The 27757-nt window shown below is 46.0% G+C and overlaps 1 protein-coding gene across 6 annotated transcripts in view; it reads right to left on the reverse strand.

Moving 5' to 3' along the window:
• Positions 1 to 416: 416 nt before the first annotated feature.
• The window catches only part of LOC139759985 (cytochrome P450 3A11-like), a 40887-nt gene continuing 13546 nt past the window's right edge, over positions 417 to 27757 (reverse strand). For 4 of the 6 annotated variants that reach the window (XM_071682725.1, XM_071682731.1, XM_071682728.1 and 1 more), the window contains 6 exons: positions 23104 to 23301; positions 21169 to 21859; positions 18026 to 18244; positions 13407 to 13467; positions 11480 to 11670; positions 417 to 7545 (listed from right to left, as the gene is read on the reverse strand). In XM_071682725.1, the coding sequence (XP_071538826.1) occupies positions 7379 to 7545; positions 11480 to 11670; positions 13407 to 13467; positions 18026 to 18244; positions 21169 to 21859; positions 23104 to 23301 (1527 nt within the window). In that variant the 3' untranslated portion in view covers positions 417 to 7378. Of the gene's footprint in view, positions 7546 to 11479; positions 11671 to 13406; positions 13468 to 18025; positions 18245 to 21168; positions 21860 to 23103; positions 23388 to 27757 lie in introns of all 6 variants that reach the window. The other 2 variants (XM_071682727.1, XM_071682729.1) reach the window with 1 other exon arrangement.

The following is a 27757-nucleotide window of genomic DNA, read 5'->3' on the forward strand; positions in this document are numbered from 1 at the left end:
AGACGAAAGACCTGGGCGTAACATATGGTATTATGAGGGTTGCTCATCTTGTCAGGAATGACATTCTATGCGTGAGAGAAGGTGAAGCGTTACAGTTCTGTTGAACGAACTGAGCAGGGTGTGCTGACACGGTTTGGACACGTGAGGAGAGACTGACTAAGAGGGTATATGCATCAGTAGAGGAGAACATAGGACGAGGTGGAAGGATGGAGTGAAAGAGGCTCTTGAGCTACAGGGGCCTTAACGTGCATGAGGGTGAGAGATGTGCATGTATTGGTTAGATGTAGGGAAACGAGTGCAGTTTCTTCGTCTATTACTGGCTCTGCCTCGGTAAGGCAGGAAACGGACAACACACACACACACACACACACACACACACAAGAAAAACTTTCGAACAAGGTGAGCAAGTTTAGTAATGTGTCGAATACATCTTTATTTCCTTCACGTACTTTACATTCATTTGGGTAAGGACAAAACTTTGCTCCTGGGTGTGTACCTGGAGGTAATCGGTGGAGGGCGCCGCCAGTCATAACAGCAGATGTGTACATGGCCTTGCTCTCTGGGACTTGCGAGTCTCGACACGAGAAACGGTGATGTAAAAGAGGAAATCTCAGTCCATAAGCTGGCGTCATTTAGACCCAACGAAGGAAGATATTCACCGTTCCTGAATCAGGAATACTAGTCCCACTCCTTCAGGAGGCAAGTGGCCGGCTGTCTGACAATGATGGCACTACACATCGTTCTCCTGCAGCGTGCCAGCCCTCAGGTGTTCAAGACGAATTGCTTCACTTAAGGCCACACACCCCGCAGCACATCTACTCACACGGCGCTGAAGTGTGGTACGAGATAAAGCACACTATCATCCACTTGGCTCCAGATAACGATTCTTTTCTATCCTTTTTGATAACGTTGGTGCATTCTTTTTTTTTTTTTGCCGACTTACGCTGAAAGGATCTGTTCATGGTGATTGGTCAGACAAAGCACCCAATGACACTGGTGGTGAAGGGTTGAGAGTTATGTGTTAGTGTAGTGACGTTGGAGGGTGTGATAGAGGGTAATAGAGTAATTTCTAGATTGATGGTGGGTAAAACTGAAAGTGGATGGAGAGAGATGGGTGGTTGTTGGTGCTTATGCACCTGGTCATGAGAAGAAAGACAATGAGAGGCAACTGTTCTGGGAGTAGCCCAGTGAGTGTGCTAGCAGCTTTGGTGCACAAGACCGGGTATTAGTGATGGGTGATTTATATGTGAAGGTGAGTAAAGTGGCAGTTGCGAGTATAATTGGCGTACATGGGGTATTCAGTGTCGTGAATGGAAATGGAGAGAGCTTGTGAATTTGTGTGCTGAAAAAGGACTGGTGACTGGGAATCCCTGGTTTAAAAAGAGAGACAAACATAAGTATACGTATTTGAGTAGGAGAGATGGTCACAGGGTATTGCTGGATTACGTGTTAATTGATAGGCGTGTAAAAGAGAGACTTTTGGATGTTAATGTGCTGAGAGAGGTAGCTGGAGGGATGTCTGATTGTTATCTTGTGGAGGCGAAGGTGAAGATTTGTAAAGGTTTTCAAAAAGAAAGAGAATTTTGGGGAGAAGAGAGAAGTGAGAGTAAGTGAGCTTGGAAATGACACTTGTGTGAGAAAGTACCAAGAGTGATTGAGTGTAGAATGGCAAAAGCTGAGAGCAAATGATTTGAGGGGAGTGGGTCAGGAATGGGATGCATTTAAGGAAGCAGTAATGGCATGTGCAAAAGATGCATGTGGCATGAGAAAGGTGGGCAGATAAAAAAGGGTAGTGAACGGTGGGATGAAGTTGTTAGTGAAAGAGAAAAAGAGAGGCGTTTCGACGACACTCACAAGGAAGGAGTGCAAATGACTGGGAGATGTATAAAAGAAAGCGGCAGGTCAAGTGGAAGGTGCAAGGGTTGAAAAAGAGAGCAAATGAGTGCTGGGGTGAGAGAGTATCATTAAACTTTAGAGAGAATGAAAAGATAGTTTGGAAGGAGGTAAACAACGTGCTTAAGAAAACAAATGGGAACATCGGTGAAAGGGGCAAGGGGGAAAGTAATGAAGTAGTAATGAAGTGAGAAGGAGAGCGAGAGAGTATTTTGAAGGTTTGTTGTATGTGTTTGATGATAAGAGGGGCTGATGTATGGTGGTTTGGTCGGGGTGGTGTGCGAAGTGAGAGGTTCAGGGAGAATGGTTTGGTTAAGAGAGGAGGTAGTGATGGCTTTGCGGAAGATGAAATCCGGCAAGGCGGCGAGTTTGGATGGGGTTGCATTAGAATTTAAGAAAGGGGGTGACTTGTGTTATTGACTGGTTGAAAAGGATATTCACTGTATGTATGGATCATGGTGAAGTGCCTGAGGATTAGCAGAACGTATGCATAGTGCCACTGTACAAAGGCAAGGGGGATAAAGGTGAGTGTTCAGACTACAGAGGTATAAGTTTGTCGAGTATTCCTGGGAAATTGTGTGAGAGAGCATTGATTGAGAGGGTGAAGGCATGTACAGAGCATCAGACTGGGGAGGAACAATGTGGTTTCAAAAGTGGTAGAGGATGTATGTATCAAGGCGTTGGCGTTGAAGAACGCAAATACCTAGAAAAACAAATAGATCTGTATGTAACATTTATGGATCTGGAGAAGCATATGATAGGGTTAATGGAGCTGCTTTGTGGAAGGTCTTAAGAGTATATGGCGTGGCAGGTAAGCCGCTAGAAGCAGTGAAAAGTTACCAAGGATGTAAGGCATGTGTACGAGTAGGAAGAGAGCGATTGGTTCTCAGTGAATGTCGGTTTGCGACAGGGATGTGTGGTGTCCCCATGGTTGTTCCATTTGTTTATGGATGTGGTAGTTAGGAAATTGAATGCAAGAGTTTTGGAAAGAGGAGCGAGTATGCAGTCTGTTGTGGATGAGAAGGCATAGGAATTAAGTCGCTGTTCGCCGATGGCACAGCTTTGGTGGCTGATTCGAAGGCACTGCAGAATTTGGAGAAAGTTGAGAGCAAATGTGTATACGAGCAAAGTTATTAGGTTTACTAGGGTTAAGGGATAAGTTAATTGGGATGCAAAAGTTTGAATGGAGGAAAACTGGAGGAAGTGAAGTGTTTCAGATATCTGGGAGTGGACTTGGCAGCGGATGTGCTCGTATGGGCGTTTATGTACATATCTATATGTGAATATGAGTGGATGGGCCATTCTTCGGCTATTTCCTGACGCTACCTCGCTGACGCGGGAAATGGCCATAAGTATAATAAATGAAATATATATATTTATATCTATTCATTTTGCTTTGTCGCTGTCTCCCGCGTTTGCGAGGTAGCGCAAGGAAACAGACGAAAGAAATGGCCCAACCCACCCCCCTACACATGCATATACATACACGTCCACACGCAAATATACATACCCTTACATCTCAATGTACACATACATATACACACACAGACACATACATATATACCCATGCACACAATCTACATTGTCTGCCTTTATTCATTCCCATTGCCACCTCGCCATACATGGAATAACATCCCCCTCCCCCGCATGTGTGCGAGGTAGCGCTAGGAAAAGACAACAAAGGCCCCATTTGTTCACACTCAGTCTCTAGCTGTCATGCAATAATGCACCGAAACCACAGCTCCCTTTCCACATCCAGGCCCCACAGAACTTTCCATGGTTTACCCCAGACGCTTCACATGCCCTGATTCAATCCATTGACAGTACGTCGACCCCAGTATACCACATCGTTCCAATTCGCTCTATTCCTTGCACCCTCCTGCATGTTCAGGCCCCGATCACTCAAAATCTTTTTCACTTCATCTTTCCACCTTCAATTTGGTCTCCCACTTCTCCTCGTTCCCTCCACCTCTGACACATATATCCTCTTGGTCAATCTTTCCTCACTCATTCTCTCCATGTGACCAAACCATTTCAAAACACCCTCTTCTGCTCTCTGAACTACACTCTTTTTATTACCACACATCTCTCTTACCCTATTATTACTTACTCGATCAAACCACCTCACACCACATACTGTCCTCAAACATCTCATTTCCAGCACATCCACTCTCCTCGGCACAACTCTATCCATAGCCCAAGCCTCGCAACCATATAACATTGTCGGAACCACTATTCCTTCAAACATACCCATTTTTGCTTTCCGAGATAATGTTCTCGACTTCCACACATTCTTCAACGCTCCCAGAACGTTCGCCCCCTCCCCGACCCTATGATTCACTTCCGCTTCCATGATTCCATCCGCTGCCAGATCCACTCCTAGATATCTGAAACACTTCACTTCCTCCAGTTTTTTCCCATTCAAAATTACCTCCCAATTGACTTGTCCCTCAGCCCCTACTGTACCTAATAACCTTGCTCTTATTCACATTTACTCTCAGCTTTCTTCTTTCACACACTTTACCAAACTCAGTCACCAGCTTCTGCAGTTTCTCACACGAATCAACCACCAGCGCAGTGTCATCAGCAAACAACAACTGACTCACTTCCCAAGCTCTCTCATCCACAACAGACTGCATACTTTCCCCCTTTTCCAAAACTCTTGCATTCACCTCCCTAACAACCCCATCCATAAACAAATTAAACAACCATGGAGACATCACACACCCCTGCCGCAAACCTACATTCACTGAGAACCAATCACTTTCCTCTCTTCCTACAAGTACACATGCCTTACATCCTCGATATAAACTTTTCGCTGCTTCAAGCAACTTGCCTCCCACACCATATATTCTTAATACCTTTCACAGAGCATCTCTATCAACTCTGTCATATGCCCTCTCCAGATCCATAAATGCTACATACAAATCCATTTGTTTTTCTAAGTACTTCTCACATACATTCTTCAAAGCAAACACCTGATCCACACATCCTCTACCACTTCTGAACCCACATTGCTCTTCCCCAACCTGATGCTCTGTACATACTGTACCATCTCAATCAATACCCTCCCATATAATTTACCAGGAATACTCAACAGACTTATACCTCTGTAATTTGAGCACTCACTCTTATTCCCTTTACCTTTGTACAATGGCACTATGCAAGCATTCCGCCAATCCACAGGCACCTCACTATGAATCATACATACATTAAATAACCTTACCAACCAGTCAACAATACAGTCACCCCCTTTTTTAATAAATTCCACTGCAAAACCATCCAAACCCGCTGCCTTGCCGGCTTTCATCTTCCGCAAAGCTTTTACTACCTCTTCTCTGTTTACCAATTCATTTTCCTTAACCCTCTCTCTTTGAACACCACCTCGACCAGAACACCCTATATCTGCCACTATATCATCAAACACATTCAACAAACCTTCAAAATACTCACTCCATCTCCTCTCACATCACCACTACTTGTTATCAACTCCCCATTTGCCCCCTTCACTGAAGTTCCCATTTGTTCCCTTGTCTTACGCACTTTACCTCCTTCCAAAACATCTTTTTATTCTCCCTAAAATTCAATGATACTCTCACACCTGAACTCTCATTTGCCCTCTTCTTCAGCTCTTGCACCTTTCTCTTGACCTCCTGCCTCTTTCTTTTATACATCTTCCACTCATTTGCAGTATTTCCCTGCAAAAATCGTCCAAATGCCTCTCTTTTCTCTTTTACTAATAATATTACTTCTTCATCCCACCACTCACTACCCTTTCTAATCTGCCCACCTCCCACGCTTCTCATGCCATAAGCATCTTTTGCGCAAACCATCACTGCTTCCCTAAATACATCCCATTCCTCCCCCACTCCCCTTACCTCCTTTGTTCTCACCTTTTTCCGTTCTGTACTCATTCTCTCCTGGTACTTCCTCATACAAGTCTCCTTCCCAAGCTCACTTACTCTCACCACTCTTTTCACCCCAACATTCTCTCTTCTTTTCTGAAAACCTCTACAAATCTTCACCTTAGCCTTCACAAGATAATGATCAGATATCCCTCCAGTTGCACCTCTCAGCACATTTACATCCAAAAGTCTCTCTTTCGCGCGCCAATAACGCTCTCTGGTCATCTCTCCTACTTACATACGTATACTTATGTATATCTCTCTTTTTAAACCAGGTATTCCCAATCACCAGTCCTTTTTCAGCACATAAATCTACAAGCTCTTCACCATTTCCATTTACAACACTGAACACCCCATGTACACCAATTATTCCCTCAACTGCCACATTACTCACCTTTGCATTCAAATCACCCATCACTATAACCCGGTCTCGTGCATCAAAACTACTAACACACTCACTCAGCTGCTCCCAAAACACTTGCCTCTCATGATCTTTCTTCTCATGCCCAGGTGCATATGCACCAATAATCAACCATCTCTCTCCATCAACTTTCAGTTTACCCATATCAATCTAGAATTTACTTTCTTACACTCTAACACATACTCCCACCACTCCTTTTCAGTAGTAGTGCTACTCCTTCTCTTGCTCTTGTCCTCTCACTAATCCCTGACTTTACTCCCAAGACATTCCTAAACCACTCTTCTCCTTTACCCTTGAGCTTCGTTTCACTCAGAGCCAAAACATCCAGGTTCCTTTCCTCAAACATACTACCTATCTCTCTTTTTTCTCATCTTGGTTACATCCACACTCATTTAGACACCCCAGTCTGAGCCTTCGAGGAAGATGAGCACTCCCCGCGCGACTCCCTTCTGTTTCCCCTTTTATAAAGTTAAAATACAAGGAAGGGAGGGTTTCCAGCCCCCCACTCCCGTCCCCTTTAGTCGCCTTCTACGACACGTGAGGAATGCGTGGGAAGTACTCTTTCTCCCCTATCTCCAAGGATAATATATATATATATATATATATATATATATATATATATATATATATATATATATATATATACCACAGGGTTAGACAGCCATCACGTTGGTGACAGATGAATCGTGTTAGTTCCTGGCCATAGTCACTGTATATGCCACATTCCTGATTGATATATTTGTTATACAAACGGACGGTCACCAGACAGAGCGACACACAGATAGACGGGGGAATATATAGTTGCCGGACTGACAGACAGTCGTTATAGGGTTAAATCACTGCCCTATGTCCTGCTGCAGCGAATGAGGAGAGTTGCACAGTCGTCACGCGTCGATGTCTGCGTCAGCAGCAGCAGGAGGAGGAGGAGGAGGAGTCTTACCATCTGCCTCTCCGAGGAGACACCTGGTCCCCTTCAGAGCACATTGAGATCCGTTACCTCTCAACAACACTAATATTTCTTCTCATAACTTTAGCAGAAATATTAAGACTTTTATTTTTTCCTCTTCCTCTTCCTCCTCCTCCTTTTCTTTTCTTCTTCCTCCTCCTCCTCCTTTTCTTCTCTTCTTCTTCTTCTTCCTGCACCGTAGACGTCCATCTTCTATTTGCCTACGGGTGTGAAGATGAGGCTGAGATCTTCATGTGGTCTCATGTTTCCTACGTGATTGCTGTACTCAATCTGCTCTCGGCCCGGGACACAACTTAGCTCAAACTCGTCCACGATCTTGGCAAGGGCCAACTTGACCTCCATCAGGGCAAACCGCATCCCTGAGGGAAAGAACACACATGACACACCAAGCAATGCACGTAAGAAGACTGGCTTTAGCATGCAAGTTGTAACACTCTGTGTGTGTGTGTGTAAGTGTGTGTTACTACATGTTGTTATTGCCTATTTTTAGGGAGTCTTACACTCGTGGGGCCCCATCTCTTGAACATTCTCTATGATACATCATCCTGAATTTCTGTATACAGTCTGTAATCACTATGCCTCTCGCTGTAATACTATTAAAGCACTTCTTTCAACTATATTTTCTTTGGATTCATCTTACGTCCTCTGGTTGCTCTATTCCTACGCCTCTACGTCACTCATTTGCTTTACAAACCAAAAAAAAAAAAGATGGTTCTGGTCAAGTCACCTCTCACTTGCATGGTGGGCGAAACGAAGTTCTCTAGCCTTTCGAAGCTACTCAGCTCTCTTGATTCTTGTAGCGTCTTTATCTACTCGGGTTGAAGTGCATCAACCAAGTGTCCGACCAAGCTTGGAGAGTCTATGAAGGTTCCCCATGTAAGCTGATGCACTCCTCCACGCGCCATACCTTCTGACCTCAGGTCGATGTTCATATCTTCAGGTCACGTTACTCACGTAGAGTCAAGAGACTAAGTTACTGTTGGCGACCTGAATTCATTTCTGGGACGGTTCACTTGGCATGCGCTCTGAGGTTCTTCCCACTTGACGATCATCTCTGTCCACTGATGGAGTGGTCTCATTACGGGTACCTTTTGATCCACCTACTCTACACCTGTGTATTCTACTCCACACCTGGGTATCCTACTCCACACCTGGGTATCCTACTCCACACCTATGCATCCTACTCCACACCTTTGTATACTACTCCACACCTGTGCATCCTGCTCCACACATGTGTATCCTATTCCACACCTGTGCGTCCTCCTCCAAACCTGTGTATCCTCCTCCACACCTCTGCATCCTGCTCCACACCAATGTATCCTCCTCCACACCTGTGTATCCTACTCTATACCTGTGTATCCTATTCCACACCTGCGTATCCTCCTCCACACCTGTACATCCTACTTCACACTTGTGCATCCTCCTCTACATCTACCACACCTGTGCATCCTCCTCCACACCTGTGCATCCTCCTCCATATGTGTATCCTTCTCCACACCTGTGTATCCTACGACACACCTGTGTATCCTACTACACACCTGTGTATCCTGCTCCACACCTGTGTGTCCTGCTCCACACCTCTGTATCCTGCTCCACACCTGTGTATCCTGCTCCACACCTATGTATCCTCCTCCACACCTGTGTACCCTGCTCCACACCTGCGTATCCTGCTCCACACCTGTGTATCCTGCTCCACATCTGTGTATCCTGCTCCACACCTGTGTATCCTGCTCCACACCTATGTATCCTCCTCCACACCTGTGTATCCTCCTCCACACCTGTGTATCCTCCTCCACACCTGTGTATCCTCCTCCACACCTGTGTATCCTCCTCCACACCTGTGTATCCTCCTCCACACCTGTGTATCCTCCTCCACACCTGTGTATCCTCCTCCACACCTGTGTATCCTCCTCCACACCTGTGTATCCTCCTCCACACCTGTGTATCCTCCTCCACACCTGTGTATCCTCCTCCACACCTGTGTATCCTCCTCCACACCTGTGTATCCTACCAGCATAATGCATGTGGTGGGCTGGACATGTGACGTCATTTGTGTATAGGACAGGTGCGTTTATAGCTATTGTATTTGTTGGCTACCTTCATCTCCACCACAATCTCCTCCACCACCACCACCACCACCACATACTCCACCAAGAGCCCTACCGCCACGTTCTTCACTACCAGCCCTACCACCACACACTCTCCACCACCAGCCCTACCACCACACACTCTCCACCACCAGCCCTACCACCAGACACTCTCCACCACCAGCCCTACCACCAGACACTCTCCACCACCAGCCCTACCACCACACACTCTCCACCACCAGCCCTACCACCACACACACTCCACCACCAGCCCTACCACCACACACACTCCACCACCAGCCCTACCACCACACACTCTCCACACCAGCCCTACCACCACACACACTCCACCACCAGCCCTACCGCCACACACACTCCACCACCAGCCCTACCACCACACACTCTCCACACCAGCCCTACCACCACACACACTCCACCACCAGCCCTACCACCACACACACTCCACCACCAGCCCTACCACCACACACTCTCCACCACCAGCCCTACCACCACACACTCTCCACCACCAGCCCTACCACCACACACTCTCCACCACCAGCCCTACCACCACACACACTCCACCACCAGCCCTACCGCCACACACACTCCACCACCAGCCCTACCGCCACACACACTCCACCACCAGCCCTACCACCACACACACTCCACCACCAGCCCTACCACCACACACACTCCACCACCAGCCTTACCGCCACACACACTCCACCACCAGCCCTACCGCCACACACACTCCACCACCAGCCCTACCACCACACACACTCCACCACCAGCCCTACCGCCACAAACTCTCCACCACCAGCCCGACCACCACACACACTCCACCACCAGCCCTACCACCACACACACTCCACCACCAGCCCTACCGCCACACACACTCCACCACCAGCCCTACCGCCACACACACTCCACCACCAGCCCTACCGCCACACACACTCCACCACCAGCCCTACCACCACACACACTCCACCACCAGCCCTACCGCCACAAACTCTCCACCACCAGCCCTACCACCACACACACTCCACCACCAGCCCGACCACCACATTCTTCACCACCAGTCCTACCACCACACACTCTCCACCACCAGCCCTACTACCACACTCTCCACCACCACCAGACACTCTCCACCATTAGCCCAACCACCAGACACTCTCCACCACCAGCTCTACCACCACACTCTCCACTACCACCACACACTCTCCACCATTAGCCCTACTATCAGACACTCCACCGCCATCCCTACTACCCCACTCTTCACTACCACCACACACTCTCCAACATTAGCCCTGCCACAAGACACTCTCCAACACCATCCCTACCACCACACTCTCCACCACCAACCCTACTACCACAGTCTCCACCACCACACACATCCCACCACCAGTTCTACCACCAGAGTCTCCACAACCACCACCACACACTCTCCACCACAATCACTTCACTCTCACTATCCCCATACTCACCGGCACCAAAACATTTTCACCACCACTGACACACTCAGAACATGATCTCCACCAACAACTATACTCTCACCACCACTCTCTTCATCACCATCACCACCACAGTCACCATCATTATCGTCGTAGTCACCATTCCTACCACCATTACACACACCATCACCATCTCCAACACCATGACACTCTGCAACACTGCCATAACACTCAAACACCAGGAGATTCTCCACCACTGCCTTGCTCCATCACGCTCGTCGTACTTTCACCAACACCAGACTCCCCTCACCACCATCACCACCTCATCCCATCACCAACACTACCTGATCCCATCACCAACACCACCAGACTGTCCTTCCCCACCTCACTCCCCTCTCACAACAACACAGCCATCACCAGCACTATGCTCTTCACCACCAACACACTGTCACCAACACATTCTCCACCACAACTACACCTCAACCACTGCCAGCACAACTATCACCACATTCTCTACCATACTCTCCACCACCACCACCATAATCTCCACCACATTCTCCTCAATCACCATAATCTCCAACAGCACGACATTCACCATCACTGCCACACTCTCCCCATCACCAACACATTGTCTACAGCCGCCACCTTTTCCACCACCACCACTCTTCACGACTACTACCACAATCTCCACCACCACCATTACCCAAACGCTCCTCCAACACTGCCCCAACCACCACCACCACCACACTACCCACCGATACAGTTGCGAGGGCCCAGACCAAAGGGGAGGTAGGTGCCAGCCTTGATCATGCCCTTGTTCTCCGGCAGGAACCTGTCTGGACTGAAGATCTCGGGCTCACTCCAGTAGCGAGGGTCACGGTGCAAGCTCCACGCTGGGACGCCCACTATAGTCTTCTCTGGCACTATCACACTCGTGTCTGGCAAGCTAGGAGGAGGCACAAAACCAAGGTTACACTTCGGGTACGAGAGTCATCACAATGATACATATATGTACATAACACATACACATACCACACACACACATATATACAGAAGAAGGAACCAAACGAGGATTGCTCCTCCTCCTCGAAAGTTAAGGCTGAGGGTGTCCGAATGTGCGTAGGTGTAACCAGAATGAGAAGAAGGGAGAGAGAGAGAGGTAATATATTTGAAGAGAGAAACCAGGATGTTCTGACTACATGAAACAAAGCTTAAAGTGAAGTGGGAAGAGTGGTTAGGTAATGTCCCGTAGAATCTCCAGTCTTCACTCCGATCACCCGTATGGCTTCCGTCCAACAAGATCCGTGGGTGGGATCCTTTCCTATTTTACTAATGTGTAGTCATAATGCCTCAAACTTTTGGGGGATCTTATGTAGTTGCCCTTTGACATTTCCAAAGCTTTTGGAAGGGTATTGTCTCGGAATCTCATCTCTAAGCTTTCCTCTTCTGGCTTCTCTCCTCTTCTTTGCTCCCTCATATCTAGCTTCCTCTCTGGCCGATCTATTTCCGCACTTGTTGATGGATCAGCCTCTATCTCTTTCACCATCTAATGCGGTGTCCTCATGGTTCTGTCCTCTTTCCTACATTTTTTCTCCTTATCGACGAATTTCTTCTAAAAATACCCCAATGCACGCGTATGCTAAAGACTCAACAATCATTCATCCACATCCTTCAATTTTGCTCCTACTTTCACTTGATCGGTAGCTCGTTTCGTCAACTTCCTCAATTAACTCGGACAGGATATCTCAGTGGGGTGGACGAAATCTGGTTATGTTCAATGTGTCCAAGACCCAATTTCGGCCCATTTCTCTTTCGAAATTCTTCACAACTTTCCTACCTCGATCGACGGCTCTGTAATCCCACCTCTTGACTCAATGAACGTACTTGGAATCACTAACATTCACACCATTCTGGGAGCGCTACATTACCGAAATAGATAAGTTTTCCTCTTACGAACTGGGAGTCCTGTTTAGATGTCGAAATCTCTTTTCTTCCGAATAGTTGCTCCGTTTATACAAAAGACTGATCCTTATCTAAGAAAGTAAGAGTCGAAAACAGTCCTACGTATGAAGTCTCTCAAGCTATCTTCAAATCTTGACTAGCCTTACACCGAAATATATGTCCACTTTCCCTCCTCTATAGGTATTACTTTGGTTTTTGCTCCCGAGCGCGGGCTGCTTGTGTGCCCACCACCACTAGCCAGGCCACGCTATACTCGGCAAGCTGCTGCGTCACGGGATAACTGTGTGGCCGTTGGCTACTCAAGAATGATACGTTTTGCTAACTGTTTCATTCCTTATACCTCCAAGCTTTGGAACTCTCCACCTTCTCATGTCTTTCTCAGTATCTATGACCTGGGCATTTTTCAAAAGACAGATTATCCCACTTCCTACAAAAATCGTTCATCTCCTTACAGCACAGCGCTGGCAATATGTAGAGGACAGTACCTTAATACACCCGTACTGGCAATATGTAGAGGACAGTACCTTAATACACCCGTATTGGCGATATGTAGAGGTCAGTCCATGACCACACTCGCATGGCGATACCTAGAGGTCAGTCCCTTAACACACCCTTACTGGCGATATCTACAGGTTCAACTCCTTACCACACCCGTACTGGCGACATCTAAAGGTCAGCCCCTTACCACAGGCCCCAGAAGTTCGAAAAAGGTTGACTCACGTGTAGTCCTTAGTACACTGACGTTCTATATAAAATGCCGGTGGACACAGCCGGAGAGTCTCTGAAACACAAGAACATGCTGTAATAGTCTTCTGATTTGGGTGGAACAACATCTATCTTTCTATCCCTCTATCTATTCTTTCTTTTATCCAGGGGGGAAATAAAACACGGTAAGTTCCCAAGTGCACTTTCGTGTAATGATCACATCATCAGGGGGGATAAAAGGAAAGATATATGAGTCAATTCAAAGCAAACACCTGGTCCACACATCCTCTACCACTTCTGAGACCACACTGCTCTTCCCCAATCTGATGCTCTGTACATGCCTTCACCCTCTCAATCAATACCCTCCCATATAATTTCCCAGGAATACTCAACAAACTTATACCTCTGTAATTTGAGCACTCACCTTTATCCCCTTTGCCTTTGTACAATGGCACTATGCAAGCATTCCGCCAGTCCTCAGGCAGCTCACCATGAGTCATACATACATTACATAACCTTACCAACCAGTCGACAATACAGTCACCCCCTTTTTTTAATAAATTCCACAGCAATACCATCCAAACCTGCTGCCTTGCCGGCTTTCATCTTCCGCAAAGCTAGTACTACCTCTTCTCTGTTTACCAAATCATTCTCCCTAACCCTCTCTCTTTGCACACCACCTCGACCAAAACACCCTATATCTGCCACTCTATCATCAAACACACTCAACAAACCTTCAAAATACTCACTCCATCTCCTTCTCACATCATCACTGCTTATTATCACCTCCCCATTAGCCCCCTTCACTGATGTTCCCATTTGTTCCCTTGTCTTACGCACTCTATTTACCTTCTTCCAAAACATCTTTTAATTCTTCCTAAAATTCAGTGATGCTCTTTCACCCCAACTCTCATTTGCCCTCTTTTTCGCCTCTTGCGCCTTTCTCTTGACCTCCTGCTTCTTTTTTTTTTTTTTTTATACATCTCCCACTCATTTGCATTATTTCCCTGTAAAAATCGTCCAAATGCCTCTCTCTTCTTTTGCACAATCCATCACTGCTTCCCTAAATACATCCCATTCCTCCCCACTTCCCTTACCTCCTTTGTTCTCACCTTTTTCCATTCTGTACTCAGTCTCTCCTGGTACTTCCTTACACAAGTCTCCTTGCCAAGCTCACTTACTCTTACCACTCTCTTCACTCCAACATTCTATCTTCTGAAAACCTCTACAAATCTTCACCTTCGCCTCTACAAGATAATGATCAGACAATTCTCCAGTTGCACCTCTCTGCACATTAACTCCCAAAAGTCTCTCTTTCGCGCGCCTATCAATTAAAACAATCCAAAAACGCTCTCTGGCCATCTCTCCTATTTACATACGTATACTTACGTATATCTCTCTTTTTAAACCTGGTATTCCCAATCACCAGTTCTTTTTCAGCACACAAATCTACAAGCTCCTCACCATTTCCATTTACAACACTGATCACCCCATGTACACCAGTTATTTCCTCAACTGCCACATTACTCACCTTTGCATTCAAATCACCCATCACTATAACCCGGTCTCGTGCATCAAAACTACTAACACACTCATTCAGCTGCTCCCAATACACTTGCCTCTCATGATCTTTCTTCTCATGCCCAGGTGCATATGCACCAATAATCACCCATCTCTCTCCATCAACTTTCAATTTTAACCATATCAATCTAGAATTTACTTTCTTACACTATCACATACTCACACCACTCATGTTTCAGTAGTAGTGCTACTCCTTCCCTTGCACTTGTCCTCTCACTAACCCCTGACTTTACTCCCAAGACATTCCCAAACCACTCTTCCCCTTTACCCTTGAGCTTCGTTTCACTCGGAGCCAAAACATCCAGGTTCCTTTCCTCAAACATACTATCTCTCCTTTTTTCACATCTTGGTTACATCCACACAAACATTTAGACACTCCAATCTGAGCCTTTGAGGAGGATGAGCACTCCCCGCGTGACTCCTTTTTCCCGTTTTAGAAAGTTAAATACAAGGAGGGGAGGGTTTCTAGCCCCCCGCTCTCGTCCCCTTTAGTCGCCTTCTACGACACGTGAGGAAATGGGTGGGAAGTATTCTTTCTCCCATCCCCAGGAATAATATATATATATATATATATATATATATATATATATATATATATATATATATATATATATATATATATATGAAAAAGAGGGCAAATGAGAGTTGGGGTGAGAGAGTATCATTCAATTTTAGGGAGAATAAAAAGATGTTCTGGAAGGAGGTAAATAAAGCGCGTAAGACAAGGGAGCAAATGGGAACTTCGGTGAAGGGCGCAAATGGGGAGGTGATAACAAGTAGTGGTGATGTGAGGAGATGGGGTGAGTATTTTGAAGGTTTGTTGAATGTGTTTGATGATAGAGTGGCAGATATAGGGTGTTTTGGTCGAGGTGGTGTGCAAAGTGAGAGGGTTAGGGAAAATGATTTGGTAAACAGAGAAGAGGTAGTGAAAGCTTTGCGGAAGATGAAAGCCGGCAAGGCAGCAGGTTTGGATGGTATTGCAGTGGAATTCATTAAAAAAGGGGGGAACTGTATTGTTGACTGGTTGGTAAGGTTATCTAATGTATGTATGACTCATGGTGAGGTGCCTGAGGATTGGCGGAATGCGTGCATAGTGCCATTGTACAAAGGCAAAGGGGATAAGAGTGAGTGCTCAAATTACAGAGGTATAAGTTTGTTGAGTATTCCTGGTAAATTATATGGGAGGGTATTGATTGAGAGGGTGAAGGCATGTACAGAGCATCAGATTGGGGAAGAGCAGTATGGTTTCAGAAGTGGTAGAGGATGTGTGGATCAGGTGTTTGCTTTGAAGAATGTATGTGAGAAATACTTAGAAAAGCAAATGGATTTGTATGTAGCATTTATGGATCTGGAGAAGGCATATGATAGAGTTGATAGAGATGCTCTGTGGAAGGTATTAAGAATATATGGTGTGGGAGGAAAGTTGTTAGAAGCAGTGAAAAGTTTTTATCGAGGATGTAAGGCATGTGTACGTGTAGGAAGAGAGGAAAGTGATTGGTTCTCAGTGAATGTAGGTTTGCGGCAGGGGTGTGTGATGTCTCCATGGTTGTTTAATTTGTTTATGGATGGGGTTGTTAGGGAGGTGAACGCAAGAGTTTTGGAAAGAGGGGCAAGTATGAAGTCTGTTGGGGATGAGAGAGCTTGGGAAGTGAGTCAGTTGTTGTTCGCTGATGATACAGCGCTGGTGGCTGATTCATGTGAGAAACTGCAGAAGCTGGTGACTGAGTTTGGTAAAGTGTGTGGAAGAAGAAAGTTAAGAGTAAATGTGAATAAGAGCAAGGTTATTAGGTACAGTAGGGTTGAGGGTCAAGTCAATTGGGAGGTGAGTTTGAATGGAGAAAAACTGGAGGAAGTGAAGTGTTTTAGATATCTGGGAGTGGATCTGGCAGCGGATGGAACCATGGAAGCGGAAGTGGATCATAGGGTGGGGGAGGGGGCGAAAATTCTGGGGGCCTTGAAGAATGTGTGGAAGTCGAGAACATTATCTCGGAAAGCAAAAATGGGTATGTTTGAAGGAATAGTGGTTCCAACAATGTTGTGTGGTTGCGAGGCGTGGGCTATGGATAGAGTTGTGCGCAGGAGGATGGATGTGCTGGAAATGAGATGTTTGAGGACAATGTGTGGTGTGAGGTGGTTTGATCGAGTGAGTAACGTAAGGGTAAGAGAGATGTGTGGAAATAAAAAGAGCGTGGTTGAGAGAGCAGAAGAGGGTGTTTTAAAGTGGTTTGGGCACATGGAGAGGATGAGTGAGGAAAGATTGACCAAGAGGCTATATGTGTCGGAGGTGGAGGGAGCAAGGAGAAGAGGGAGACCAAATTGGAGGTGGAAAGATGGAGTGAAAAAGATTTTTTGTGTGATCGGGGCCTGAACATGCAGGAGGGTGAAAGGAGGGCAAGGAATAGAGTGAATTGGAGCGATGTGGTATACCGGGGTTGACGTGCTGTCAGTGGATTGAATCAAGGCATGTGCAGCGTCTGGGGTAAACCATGGAAAACTGTGTAGGTATGTATATTTGCGTGTGTGGACGTATGTATATACATGTGTATGGGGGGGGGGGGGGCCATTTCTTTCGTCTGTTTCCTTGCGCTACCTCGCAAACGCGGGAGACAGCGACAAAGTATAAAAAAAAAAATATATATATATATATATATATATATATATATATATATATATATATATATATAAAGACTTTCCGACAGCAGGATTCGAAAGTGTATTCCACTGTTAGTAACTGGATTGGAAATCCTCTGTTATGGGTTCTGAAGCCTAGCCATTATCAGTGTCTCCAGCTCCCCCAGAGATGGTGGTGATTCCAACCCTGTGTTCAATTTGTTGATCTATCTCTGAGACGAGCACATCATCTGTGGCCACCAGCTACAACAGGTGAGAGTAGCCCCGTCACACACAGGCTACCCACTACAACAAGTAACAGTAGCCACGTCACACCCAGGCTACCCACTACAACAAGTAACAGTAGCCACGTCACACCCAGGCTACCCACTACAACAAGTAACAGTAGCCACGTCACACCCACGCTACCCACTACAACCCACCTGATATACAGGCATCGAGGATCTTGGCCTCCATGACGGACTGGTATGTGAGTGTTCCGTGCTCCTTGATGATGTCCCGGACCTCCTCCCGCAGGCGCTGCTGCTCCGTCGGGTGCTGAGCCAACAGGAAGGTCACAAAGGAGAGGGTGCTGGTCGTCGTGTCGTACCCACCAATGATGAACAGGAAGGACTCGGCCTCGATGGTCAAGTCTTTCAGTGCTACAGGAGTGAGAGATGGAGACAACATATATATTGTATACAGAGAGAGAGAGAGAGAGAGAGAGAGAGAGAGAGAGAGAGAGAGAGAGAGAGAGAGAGAGAGAGAGAGAGAAATGCCCTTAGTAAACACCGTTACATTACCACCATCACCATCATGCTCCACTACCCCCACACTACCAGCGTTACCATCACCACCATACTCCATATACATCTATCTACATGCTCCACAACCCCACACTCACCACATCATACTCCACTTATCCCCAAAGCGCTCCACAACCCCACAGTTAACACCTTCCTATACTCATCAATCCCACACATACCACCATCATGCTCCACAACTCCACACTTACCCCGACTGTGCTCCTGCAGCGCTTAGGAAACCAGCCAAGTCTACCGCATGGGACCATTAATGATCAGGTGTGATGGTGTGTATGCGTCTGTACGGTTTGGACTGGATTATAAAACTGAGGCTTTTAAGCCGAGCCCTGGAGCTTCTAAGGCTACTTAGCATTCTTAATACAGTATATACCTGCATGGAGAAAGTGCAGGGCTATCAAATAATAAGTGTGCAGCGTCTTTACTGTGTTCGTTGCATTGTGGGCATAAGAGGCCTTGTGGTATGTAGAAACAAGGTTTGTAGTGCTTGGAGGGGGTAGATGGTATCTGGAACACAAAGGGGTATGGAAGACTTTTATGTGTCTGGGGAGTGCAGTTTCTAATGGGTGTATATACACGTCTGGCGGGGTGGCGCTAAAGACTGGGTCGATTACGGGCTGTTGGGTCATTATGGTGTGTATATGCTTTGTCAATGTTGTCTTCATTAGGGTGTGGAGGGAGGGGGGGGGGTTTCTATTTCTGTCTGGCGGTTAGTGGTTGGCTGTGGAGTAGTTTGGACGAGAAAGGCTTCCGTGCTGTAGCAAAAAACTGAGTGCTACGCATACCGAGGCGAGACTGTGTTGGGAGGATCTTAGTTTCACTGTGTAGGTGTTGAACGTCTTATGGTTGCTAGGTGGCCGGTGATTGTTCCCAGTGCTCTGTTCTATGTGGTTTGTAGATTTATCATATTTGCATTGGACAGGGGGGATAACCAGGATAATGAGGCATAGTTTAGGGTGGAGAGGATGATCTTGTTCGTATAGTATAGTTGGGGGACTAATTTTTCTTACCAGGACGTGTTCTGAGGGCGTTTAGTTTGTTTGCTGCTGTATGTTGATGTTTGTGGTTTGGGCAGTAAATGTCACGTGTGTGTGTGTGTGTATCGCAAGTGATACCCACAATGTTGGAGTTTTGTTGAGTGGCTATTTAAGGTGACAGGAAGGTTGGGGTTGGCGCGTAACAGAGTCCCGGCGGGCAAGGAGGTCCTCACCAAGCGTCACCGGGGAGGACGGCTCGCGTTTGCTTGCCAGTTGCCAGTACGTCGAGGCAAGGGAGGAGTTGCCAGTACGTCGAGGCAGGCGAGAAGAGGCCAATATGTCGAGGCAGGGGAGGAGTTGCCAATACGAGGTAGGGGAGGAGTCGCCAATACGTCGAGGCAAGGGAGGAATTGCCAATACGTCGAGGCAGGGGAGGAGTTGCCAACACGTCGAGGCAGGTGAGGAGTGGCCAGTACGTCGAGGCAAGGGAGGAATTGCCAATACGAGGCAGGGGAGGAGTCGCCAATACGTCGCGAGTGGTGGGTCTTCACGGACGGAAGAATATGTAATAGTGGATCTCACGGCAGACTATACTGCTGGAGACGAAACGACGATCCTCACTCTTTCCATGTCTTTCGTCTGTGTGGTGAAACGTGGAGTTATGCCGTAAGCTCGGGGAAATATATCACGTACAGCCCTTAAAGCATTCACATTACATATTTTTCCCTATCTCACATTTTGGACATAAACATATATGAAAAGGCGAGGTCTGGCCCCAAGATTGTGAAGGTGTAGGGGTGATCAGGTCTCCACGGTAAAGAGGAAGCAGTCCAGGTAGAGAGGGATGCTTCAACATCCTCAAATACGTGGTCAATGAGGAGAAACGAGTTATTAAGGAGGATATAGAATCGCTAATGTGAACTTTAATACCAAGTTCGTCTTCATCACAGAACATACAGGAGGAAGGGTGATGGGAAATTGATAGTTGATGAAAAAAGGTCTATAAAGAGAAGACGATATGTAATGAGTTTAACCATAGGTCTGTACCACTCTGCCAAGTTTATAGGTAAACACAAAGATATCAACATGAGAAATTCAAGACATATTGAACGTTTTACACTTTTGGCACAACAGTGATGGTGGTCCTGTGTGTGTGTGTGTGTGTGTGTGTGGGAGGAATGTACACAGTGATCTCAGGGAGACAAGCCGAGAGTAGGACCCGCCAGCCTTCCCACCCACCGTAGCTAACCACAGTAACAATAACTAACCGATTGTTTGGCAATTTCGACTGACCGCCAACCAGGTCTATACACCCTACTGAATTGTACCAGGCGAGTCTGTCCGCAACTGCACAAATTCTCTTCTGTAAGTATATATATATATTATATAGGTAGCGCAAAGAAACAGACGAAAGAATGGCCCAACCCACCTACATACACATGTATATACATAAACGCCCACACACGCACATATACACACCTATACATTTCAACGTTTACATAAATATACATATATACACATGTACATATTCATACTTGCTGCTTTCATGTATTCCCGTCGCCACCCCGCCACACATGAAACAGCACCTCCCCCTTCCCCCTTGCGCGCGGGCGCAAGATAGCGCTAGCAAAAGACAACAACTTCATGGCAGGTGATGCAAGAAGATGTGTAGGTGTGTGTTCTGGGTAAGGGGAAAGCTACCCTTGTCTCGCCCAATTGCTTAGCTGTTGCGGCAGAGGAAGCAAGACCAGCCACAAGGCTTTGAGAAGATAACACTCGATACTTTACGGTATTTGGGGATTTTTGAGGTGGATTCCTGCTGATCTTGACGAGCCTCGAGCATGATGTCCAGGAAGTCACCACGCCGTTGCTCACCACTGTCACGGTGCCTTATCGTCTCCGTAACTATATCCTTGAAGAACGTCACTTCAGGGGACAAAAGACTAAGCTTCAGCAACTGGAAGATCTTGGGAAACAGCAATGCCAGCAAGAACTTCAACATCCCGAGGATTTTAAACTCGGTCAACTTTTCTGCCATGGTGTGGAAAGTGGACGTCCCCTCCGCGAGGCTGTTCGTCTCAATACCAAACGCACAGGACGAGATGACTTCCAGGGTGAACAGACCAAAGCATCTCTTCAAGCGGATGGCCGGGTTACTTCCAATCTCTTGATGTAGATAGGTGACGAGTTCGTCGACCTTAGCCCCTACCAGAGGGAACATTCCCTTCATCCTCCCGGAGGTGAAGGCCGGAGAGATCACTGACCGGATGCCCTTCCAGTGGTCCCCAGTGGCCTGCGTCAGCATTTCATTGAAGAACTCGTCCCTCTTCCCTGTTAACCTGAAGTTCCGTCGGTCGACAAAATGGTCGAAGTCTTTGATAAAGATGGCCTTGATGAGTTCAGGGTCGAACACCAGAAGCGTGGGGTTGTGCAGCTCGAACAAACCGACCAGGCCGGAGCCACCAACTTTCCTATACACCTGGCAGGAAGACGTGGCGCTCAGTCACCTCCTGGACCCATGCGATACATGATACTAATACATCTTCCACCTGCTCGTCCTTACTCTGTCTTCCTATATATCTACCTGCACGTTTTTACTCTGTCTTACTGATACATCTACCTGCACATCCTTATTCCGTCTTACTGGTACATCTACCTGCACGTCCTCATTCTGTCTTACTGATACATCTACCTCCACGTCCTTATTCCGTCTTACTGGTACATCTACCTGCACGTCCTTACTCTGTCTTACTGGTACATCTACCTGTACGTCCTCATTCTGTCTTACTGGTACATTTACCTGCACGTCCTTATTCCGTCTTACTGGTACATCTAGCTGCACGTCCTTACTCTGTCTTACTGGTACATCTACCTGCACGTCCTTAATCTGTGTTACTGGTACATTTACATACACGTCCTTACTGAGTCTTACTGGTATATCTACCTGCACGTCCTTATCAGATTGTCTTACTGGTACATTCACATACACGTCCTTACTCTGTCTTACTGGTACAGCTACATACACGTCCTTATTCTATGTGGCCTAACTCGTCAATGCTCCTGGCTTATCACATTAATATTCCTGGTCTACCTCATAATATGCCTGGCCTACCTCATCACTCCTCCTCGCCTACCTCATCAATGATACTGTCTACCTCATCACTACTCCTAGCCTACCTCATCACTACTCCTAGCCTACCTCATCGCTAATCCTGACTTACCTCATCGGTAGACCTCGCCTACCTCATCACTATACCTGGCCAACCTCACCACTATATCTAGCCTCATCACGCCTCCTAGCCTAACTCATCAATACTCCTGGCCTACCTCATCAATAATACTGACCTACCTCATCACTGTACATGGATTTCCTCACCAGTACCTCTGACCTACCTCATCAATACTCCTGGCCTACCTCATCAACACCTCTGGCCTACCTCATCAACACCTCTGGCCTACCTCATCAACACCTCTGGCCTACCTCATCAACACCTCTGGCCTACCTCATCAACACCTCTGGCCTACCTCATCAACACCTCTGGCCTACCTCATCAATACCTCTGGCCTACCTCATCAACACCTCTGGCCTACCTCATCAACACCTCTGGCCTACCTCATCAATACCTCTGGTCTACCTCATCAACACCTCTGACCTACCTCATCAACACCTCTGGCCTACCTCATCAATATTATTGGCCTTCCTCACAACAATACCTTGCTTACCTCATCGGTGAAGAGCCACATGGGGGTCTTATTGGTAAAGAACTTGTGGGTGTGGCCGACGAAGGGTAGGAGGCCTGGCGCCGTGGGTATCCCGCGGGAGGACCAGTAACTGTGTCGGTACTTCGAGTAAGCCAAGGCCGCCGTCAGCAGTGCCGTCACCACCAGAAGAACCACAGCCACCGTCAGCATTGTCTCCCCCTGTCAAAACCATACGAACTTACACACGTATTATCATCATTTTGGATGTGCCCAGCAGCGCACGGAGGGCTCGCCCTTACCGAAATCTGAATGGGTAAAAATGCATTCCTGCATAGGTCATTGAAAGACATATAAGAATTTGACAAAAGGATTAGTACGAGAATAACATCTGTTCATACAAAACAATAAACACACAGGTCAATTTCATCTCAGAAACGAAATGGTATCTTAGTCACGATATTAAATAAAAGATTTCCAACATTGAATAAAAGATTTCCAAAAGTTCATAAATTGTTCTCTATCCTGCCAGGCAAGGGTGTTCGCTCCCAACACACAAATACCAGGTAACTTTTCTTAATTCGTCACAACGCACTCAGGTCAAATGTGGTCAAAGCTTACTATGCCAGTCAGTCAAAACAGTTCACACACTTTTACCCGAAACTGCCTTCGTCCACGAACTTCTTCATTAGTACCAGCACCACTTCGTTCACCCTCTAAGTCAAGCTCCAAATCTAACTCCACAGGTTTTCTGCTTCACTATCCTAGTATAATTCACATCTGGAGCCCAACCAGAGTATTTAGTTAAGGCGACCCTGACACATTTCTTCTCCCTACCAGTTGGTTCCCTTGGCCTCAGTGCGTCCGTCCGTCCGTGACACAATGCAGCAGGCCAGAACCAGCTATACACATCTGGGTATTGTGCATCCTCTCTCACGGCCAGCGTCCCTAGACGACGCCGAGACCCTAACACGAATTCTTGTCAAAAATTTGCAGTTTTCCTCACTGCCGAGAATTCCCCATATCAAAACAATCAAATACTCTCTGTGCACCATATATACAACCTTGCTCCACAACTCAACTACAAAACCTGCATAGATAACAGCAAAATATCCACCATTCGTACTGGACGTGTCGCAGGCCTACCAACCTCAACCAGCTAACTTTTATCTTTATGCAGTTATATTATCCATATTAGTTTGTGAAGAAAGCTTACTGGAAAGCTAGGAAGACATTTCATGCTTCTTGTCACAAAGACGTGACAAATAAGGATGTCTAAATGTGTCATGTCGCCCTATTCTCTCAACTTAACTAATCTAAGACATGTTTTAAAAATCAGTGCTTACAATTTCGCTTTCCAGTACAATAATACCATCAGCAAGACCTTAATAAATAGTAGGCCAAACCATGCAACAACTTAGAGTATTTACTCCCTCAAATGCAAGGCATGTAAATATATCCATGCAGGTCAGACTGGTAAAACTGTAACGGCGAGGTGTTATTGGCACAGACATTCACTACGGAGGAATGACCACAAAATTGCGATCGCTGAACATTGTCATGAAAATGATCATCCCATAGATCTCGTAAATCCCGTCAATCTATACCTCTCTGCTGACTATGCCACACGTAACGTCACTGAATCTATCTCGATTGCTAAGAACTTTAATTTGCCCTTTGGGAACTTTAAAGCCCATCCTAGCATTAACCAAATCCTTATGAGAGAATGGACAAAACATAAAAACACAAAAAAAGTTGTTCGAGACCCACCCAGCTACTTAGGTCAACCCCCCGCCACGTAACCCCTCCCTTAATCACTCTCCCTTACAACGGTTTCGACCACACAAAGCAGACAATGCTTGGTTGGCCTGGCAGGATTGGGGTTGGACGGCGAAAATCTAGTGGGATTTAAATAACTTTGTTAAGTACTGGCACTTGAGGTGGATTGTCTTCACGAAACAATTCGTGCCACATGTATAGAAAAATTACATGTGAAATAAAACTGTATGAACGCCTACTGAAGTGCGATTTCACCTTCATATATACAGAATCCCTGGGGATAGGGGAGAAAGAATACTTCCCACGTATTCCCTGCGTGTCGTGGAAGGCAACTAAAAGGGGAGGGAGCGGGGAGCTGGAAATCCTCCCCTTCATTTTTTACTTTTCCGAAAGAAGTAACAGAGAAGGGGGCTAACTGAGGATTCTCCCCTCTAAGGCTCAGTCCTCTGTTCTTGAAGCTACTTCTCTAAGGCTGAAAATGGCAAATATGCACACACACACACACACACACACACACACACACACACACACACACACACACACACACACACACACACACACACACAAATACGTATATGATATACTAATCGCACAGAGAAGCTGGCTATTCACTTCATCTAACTTCGCAGTGGGAGGTTATGAAAAGCTTGCAACACTGGAGGCAGATATCAGCCGGGGTTCTCCCACCACCTCACGGCTTGGATACCTTATCAATGGGTCAACTGATGACTTATCTGTGGTCGTCATCTCCCGGGATCGTCGCCTCTCACCATGACTCGAGGCTTCCCACAGATTTAACTTGGTGACAGCTAGAGTGTGCTGGTGTACTACCCCTAACCTAACCTCACACAGAGGCATGTGTACTCCCTCATTACCCTTGATGTACTTATGGTATATAGCAGTGGTATACATCTGGTATACAGAGTATATATATATATATATATATATATATATATATATATATATATATATATATATATATATATATATATTTTTTTTTTTTTTTTTTCATACTATTCGCTATTTCCCGCATTAGCGAGGTAGCGTTAAGAACAGAGGACTGGGCCTTAGAGGGAATATCCTCACCTGGCCCCCTTCTCTGTTCCTTCTTTTGGAAAAAAGAAAAAAAAAAAAACCCGAGAGGGGAGGATTTCCAGCCCCCCGCTCCCAGAGAGAGACTTACGCCAATATTTCTCCCATAGGTAAAAAAAAAATAAAAAGACCAAGGAAGGGAACCTGATAATTCCCAATTTCCAGATAATAATCTGTGATGTGCTGATACAAGGCCTCTTCTGCTGCTGCTATAGTGGGCGTAACTGGGATATGTCTCACGAAGTGAGGAGTCATCTTACCGAGTCTTGCACTGTAAAACCGAACATGTACACACACAAGTGCTTTGCGCATGCCATGCCAGTTGAGTCAACTATGATCAAAGGGTCGGGTAGCTTGCATGCATGTTACTTACTAGCTCTTTCAAAAACACTGGTGATATCACTTTCTTGATTAAGGCAGTACACTTTGTTCTGTGGAGTCTGACACTCTTATGAGCTTGAATTGAAGGTCAGAACTCTCTTAAAAAGATCACAAAAGTAATTAAGTGAAATTATGTGATGAATGACGAGCAACATACACTGAAAGCTGTAGTTCAAATTTTTGGGACTTTTTCTCCCTTCGAGACAGCAGTTTTCCATATACATTTGTTTGTGACTTATCTTTAACATGTTTTATCTGTGCTTGACTGATTCACCAGGTTTTATCAAATCAGTTCAATGGGATCTAACCTCAGTCTTACACACTTTACAGCGAGCCTTCGTGTGATCATTTTTCACTTCTAAAACTATCTTTTTTTTTTCGAATGATGAGTCTCTTAGCCAAGAGCTCTGAAAAGCTTTGTCATATATACACCACTTCCATTAATGTCATATCTTTTCATCATCCTGACCTTCACGTCCTTCCCCACTATCATACATTATCATGTGATCGCATGATATTGCATCTCATCATATCCTGACCTTCATAGCATTCCCTACTATCACCTACATACTATCACGGGATCGCTTTATACTGTGTATCATCGTCGACCCAGCACATCACTCCTACCAAATATTATGCTTCTCATCCACTTTCATCAGCTATATATATTGTCTTGGACAATCGCATGTTTACCAAATGGCGTCCTAGTTACGTCTCTTCGTTGTATATCAACTGACTGTTATATTTCTCTCCGTGTCTCCCCTGATGATGTGATTATTAGACGAAAGTGCACTTGGGAACTCATCGTATTTCATTTTCCCCGTGGACTAATAGGAGTATACTTGATCACGCGCAAAATTGTGGAAGGAGGTAAATAAAGCTCTTAAGACAATAGAACAAAGGGGAACATCGGTGAAGGAGGCTTATGGGGAGGTAATAACAAGTAGCGGTGATGTGAGAAGGAGATGGAGTGAGTATTTTGAAGGTTTGTTGAATGTGTAAGATAAGAGTGACAGATATAAGGTGTTTTGGTCAAGGTGGTAGGCGAAGTAAGTGGTTTAGGGAGAATGATTTGGTAAACAGAGAAGAGGTAGTGAAAGCTTTGCGGGAGATGAAAGCCGGCAACGCGGCGGGTTTTGATGGTATTGCAGTGAAAATCATTAAAAAAGGAGGTGACTGTGTTGTTGATTGGTTGGTGAGGATATTCAATGTATATATGGCTCATGATGAAGTACCTGAGGATTGGCGGAATGCATGCATAGTACCATTGTACAAAGGCAAAGGGGATAAAGGCGAGTGTTCAAATTACACAAGTATAAGTTTATCGAGTATTCCTGGGAAATTATATGGGAGAGTATTGATTGAGAGGGTGAAGGCATGTACAGAGCATCAGACTGGGGAAGAGCAATGTGGTTTTAGAAGTGGT

Source organism: Panulirus ornatus, chromosome 34 (genome assembly GCF_036320965.1).
Source record: "Panulirus ornatus isolate Po-2019 chromosome 34, ASM3632096v1, whole genome shotgun sequence".
NCBI lineage: Eukaryota > Metazoa > Arthropoda > Malacostraca > Decapoda > Palinuridae > Panulirus > Panulirus ornatus.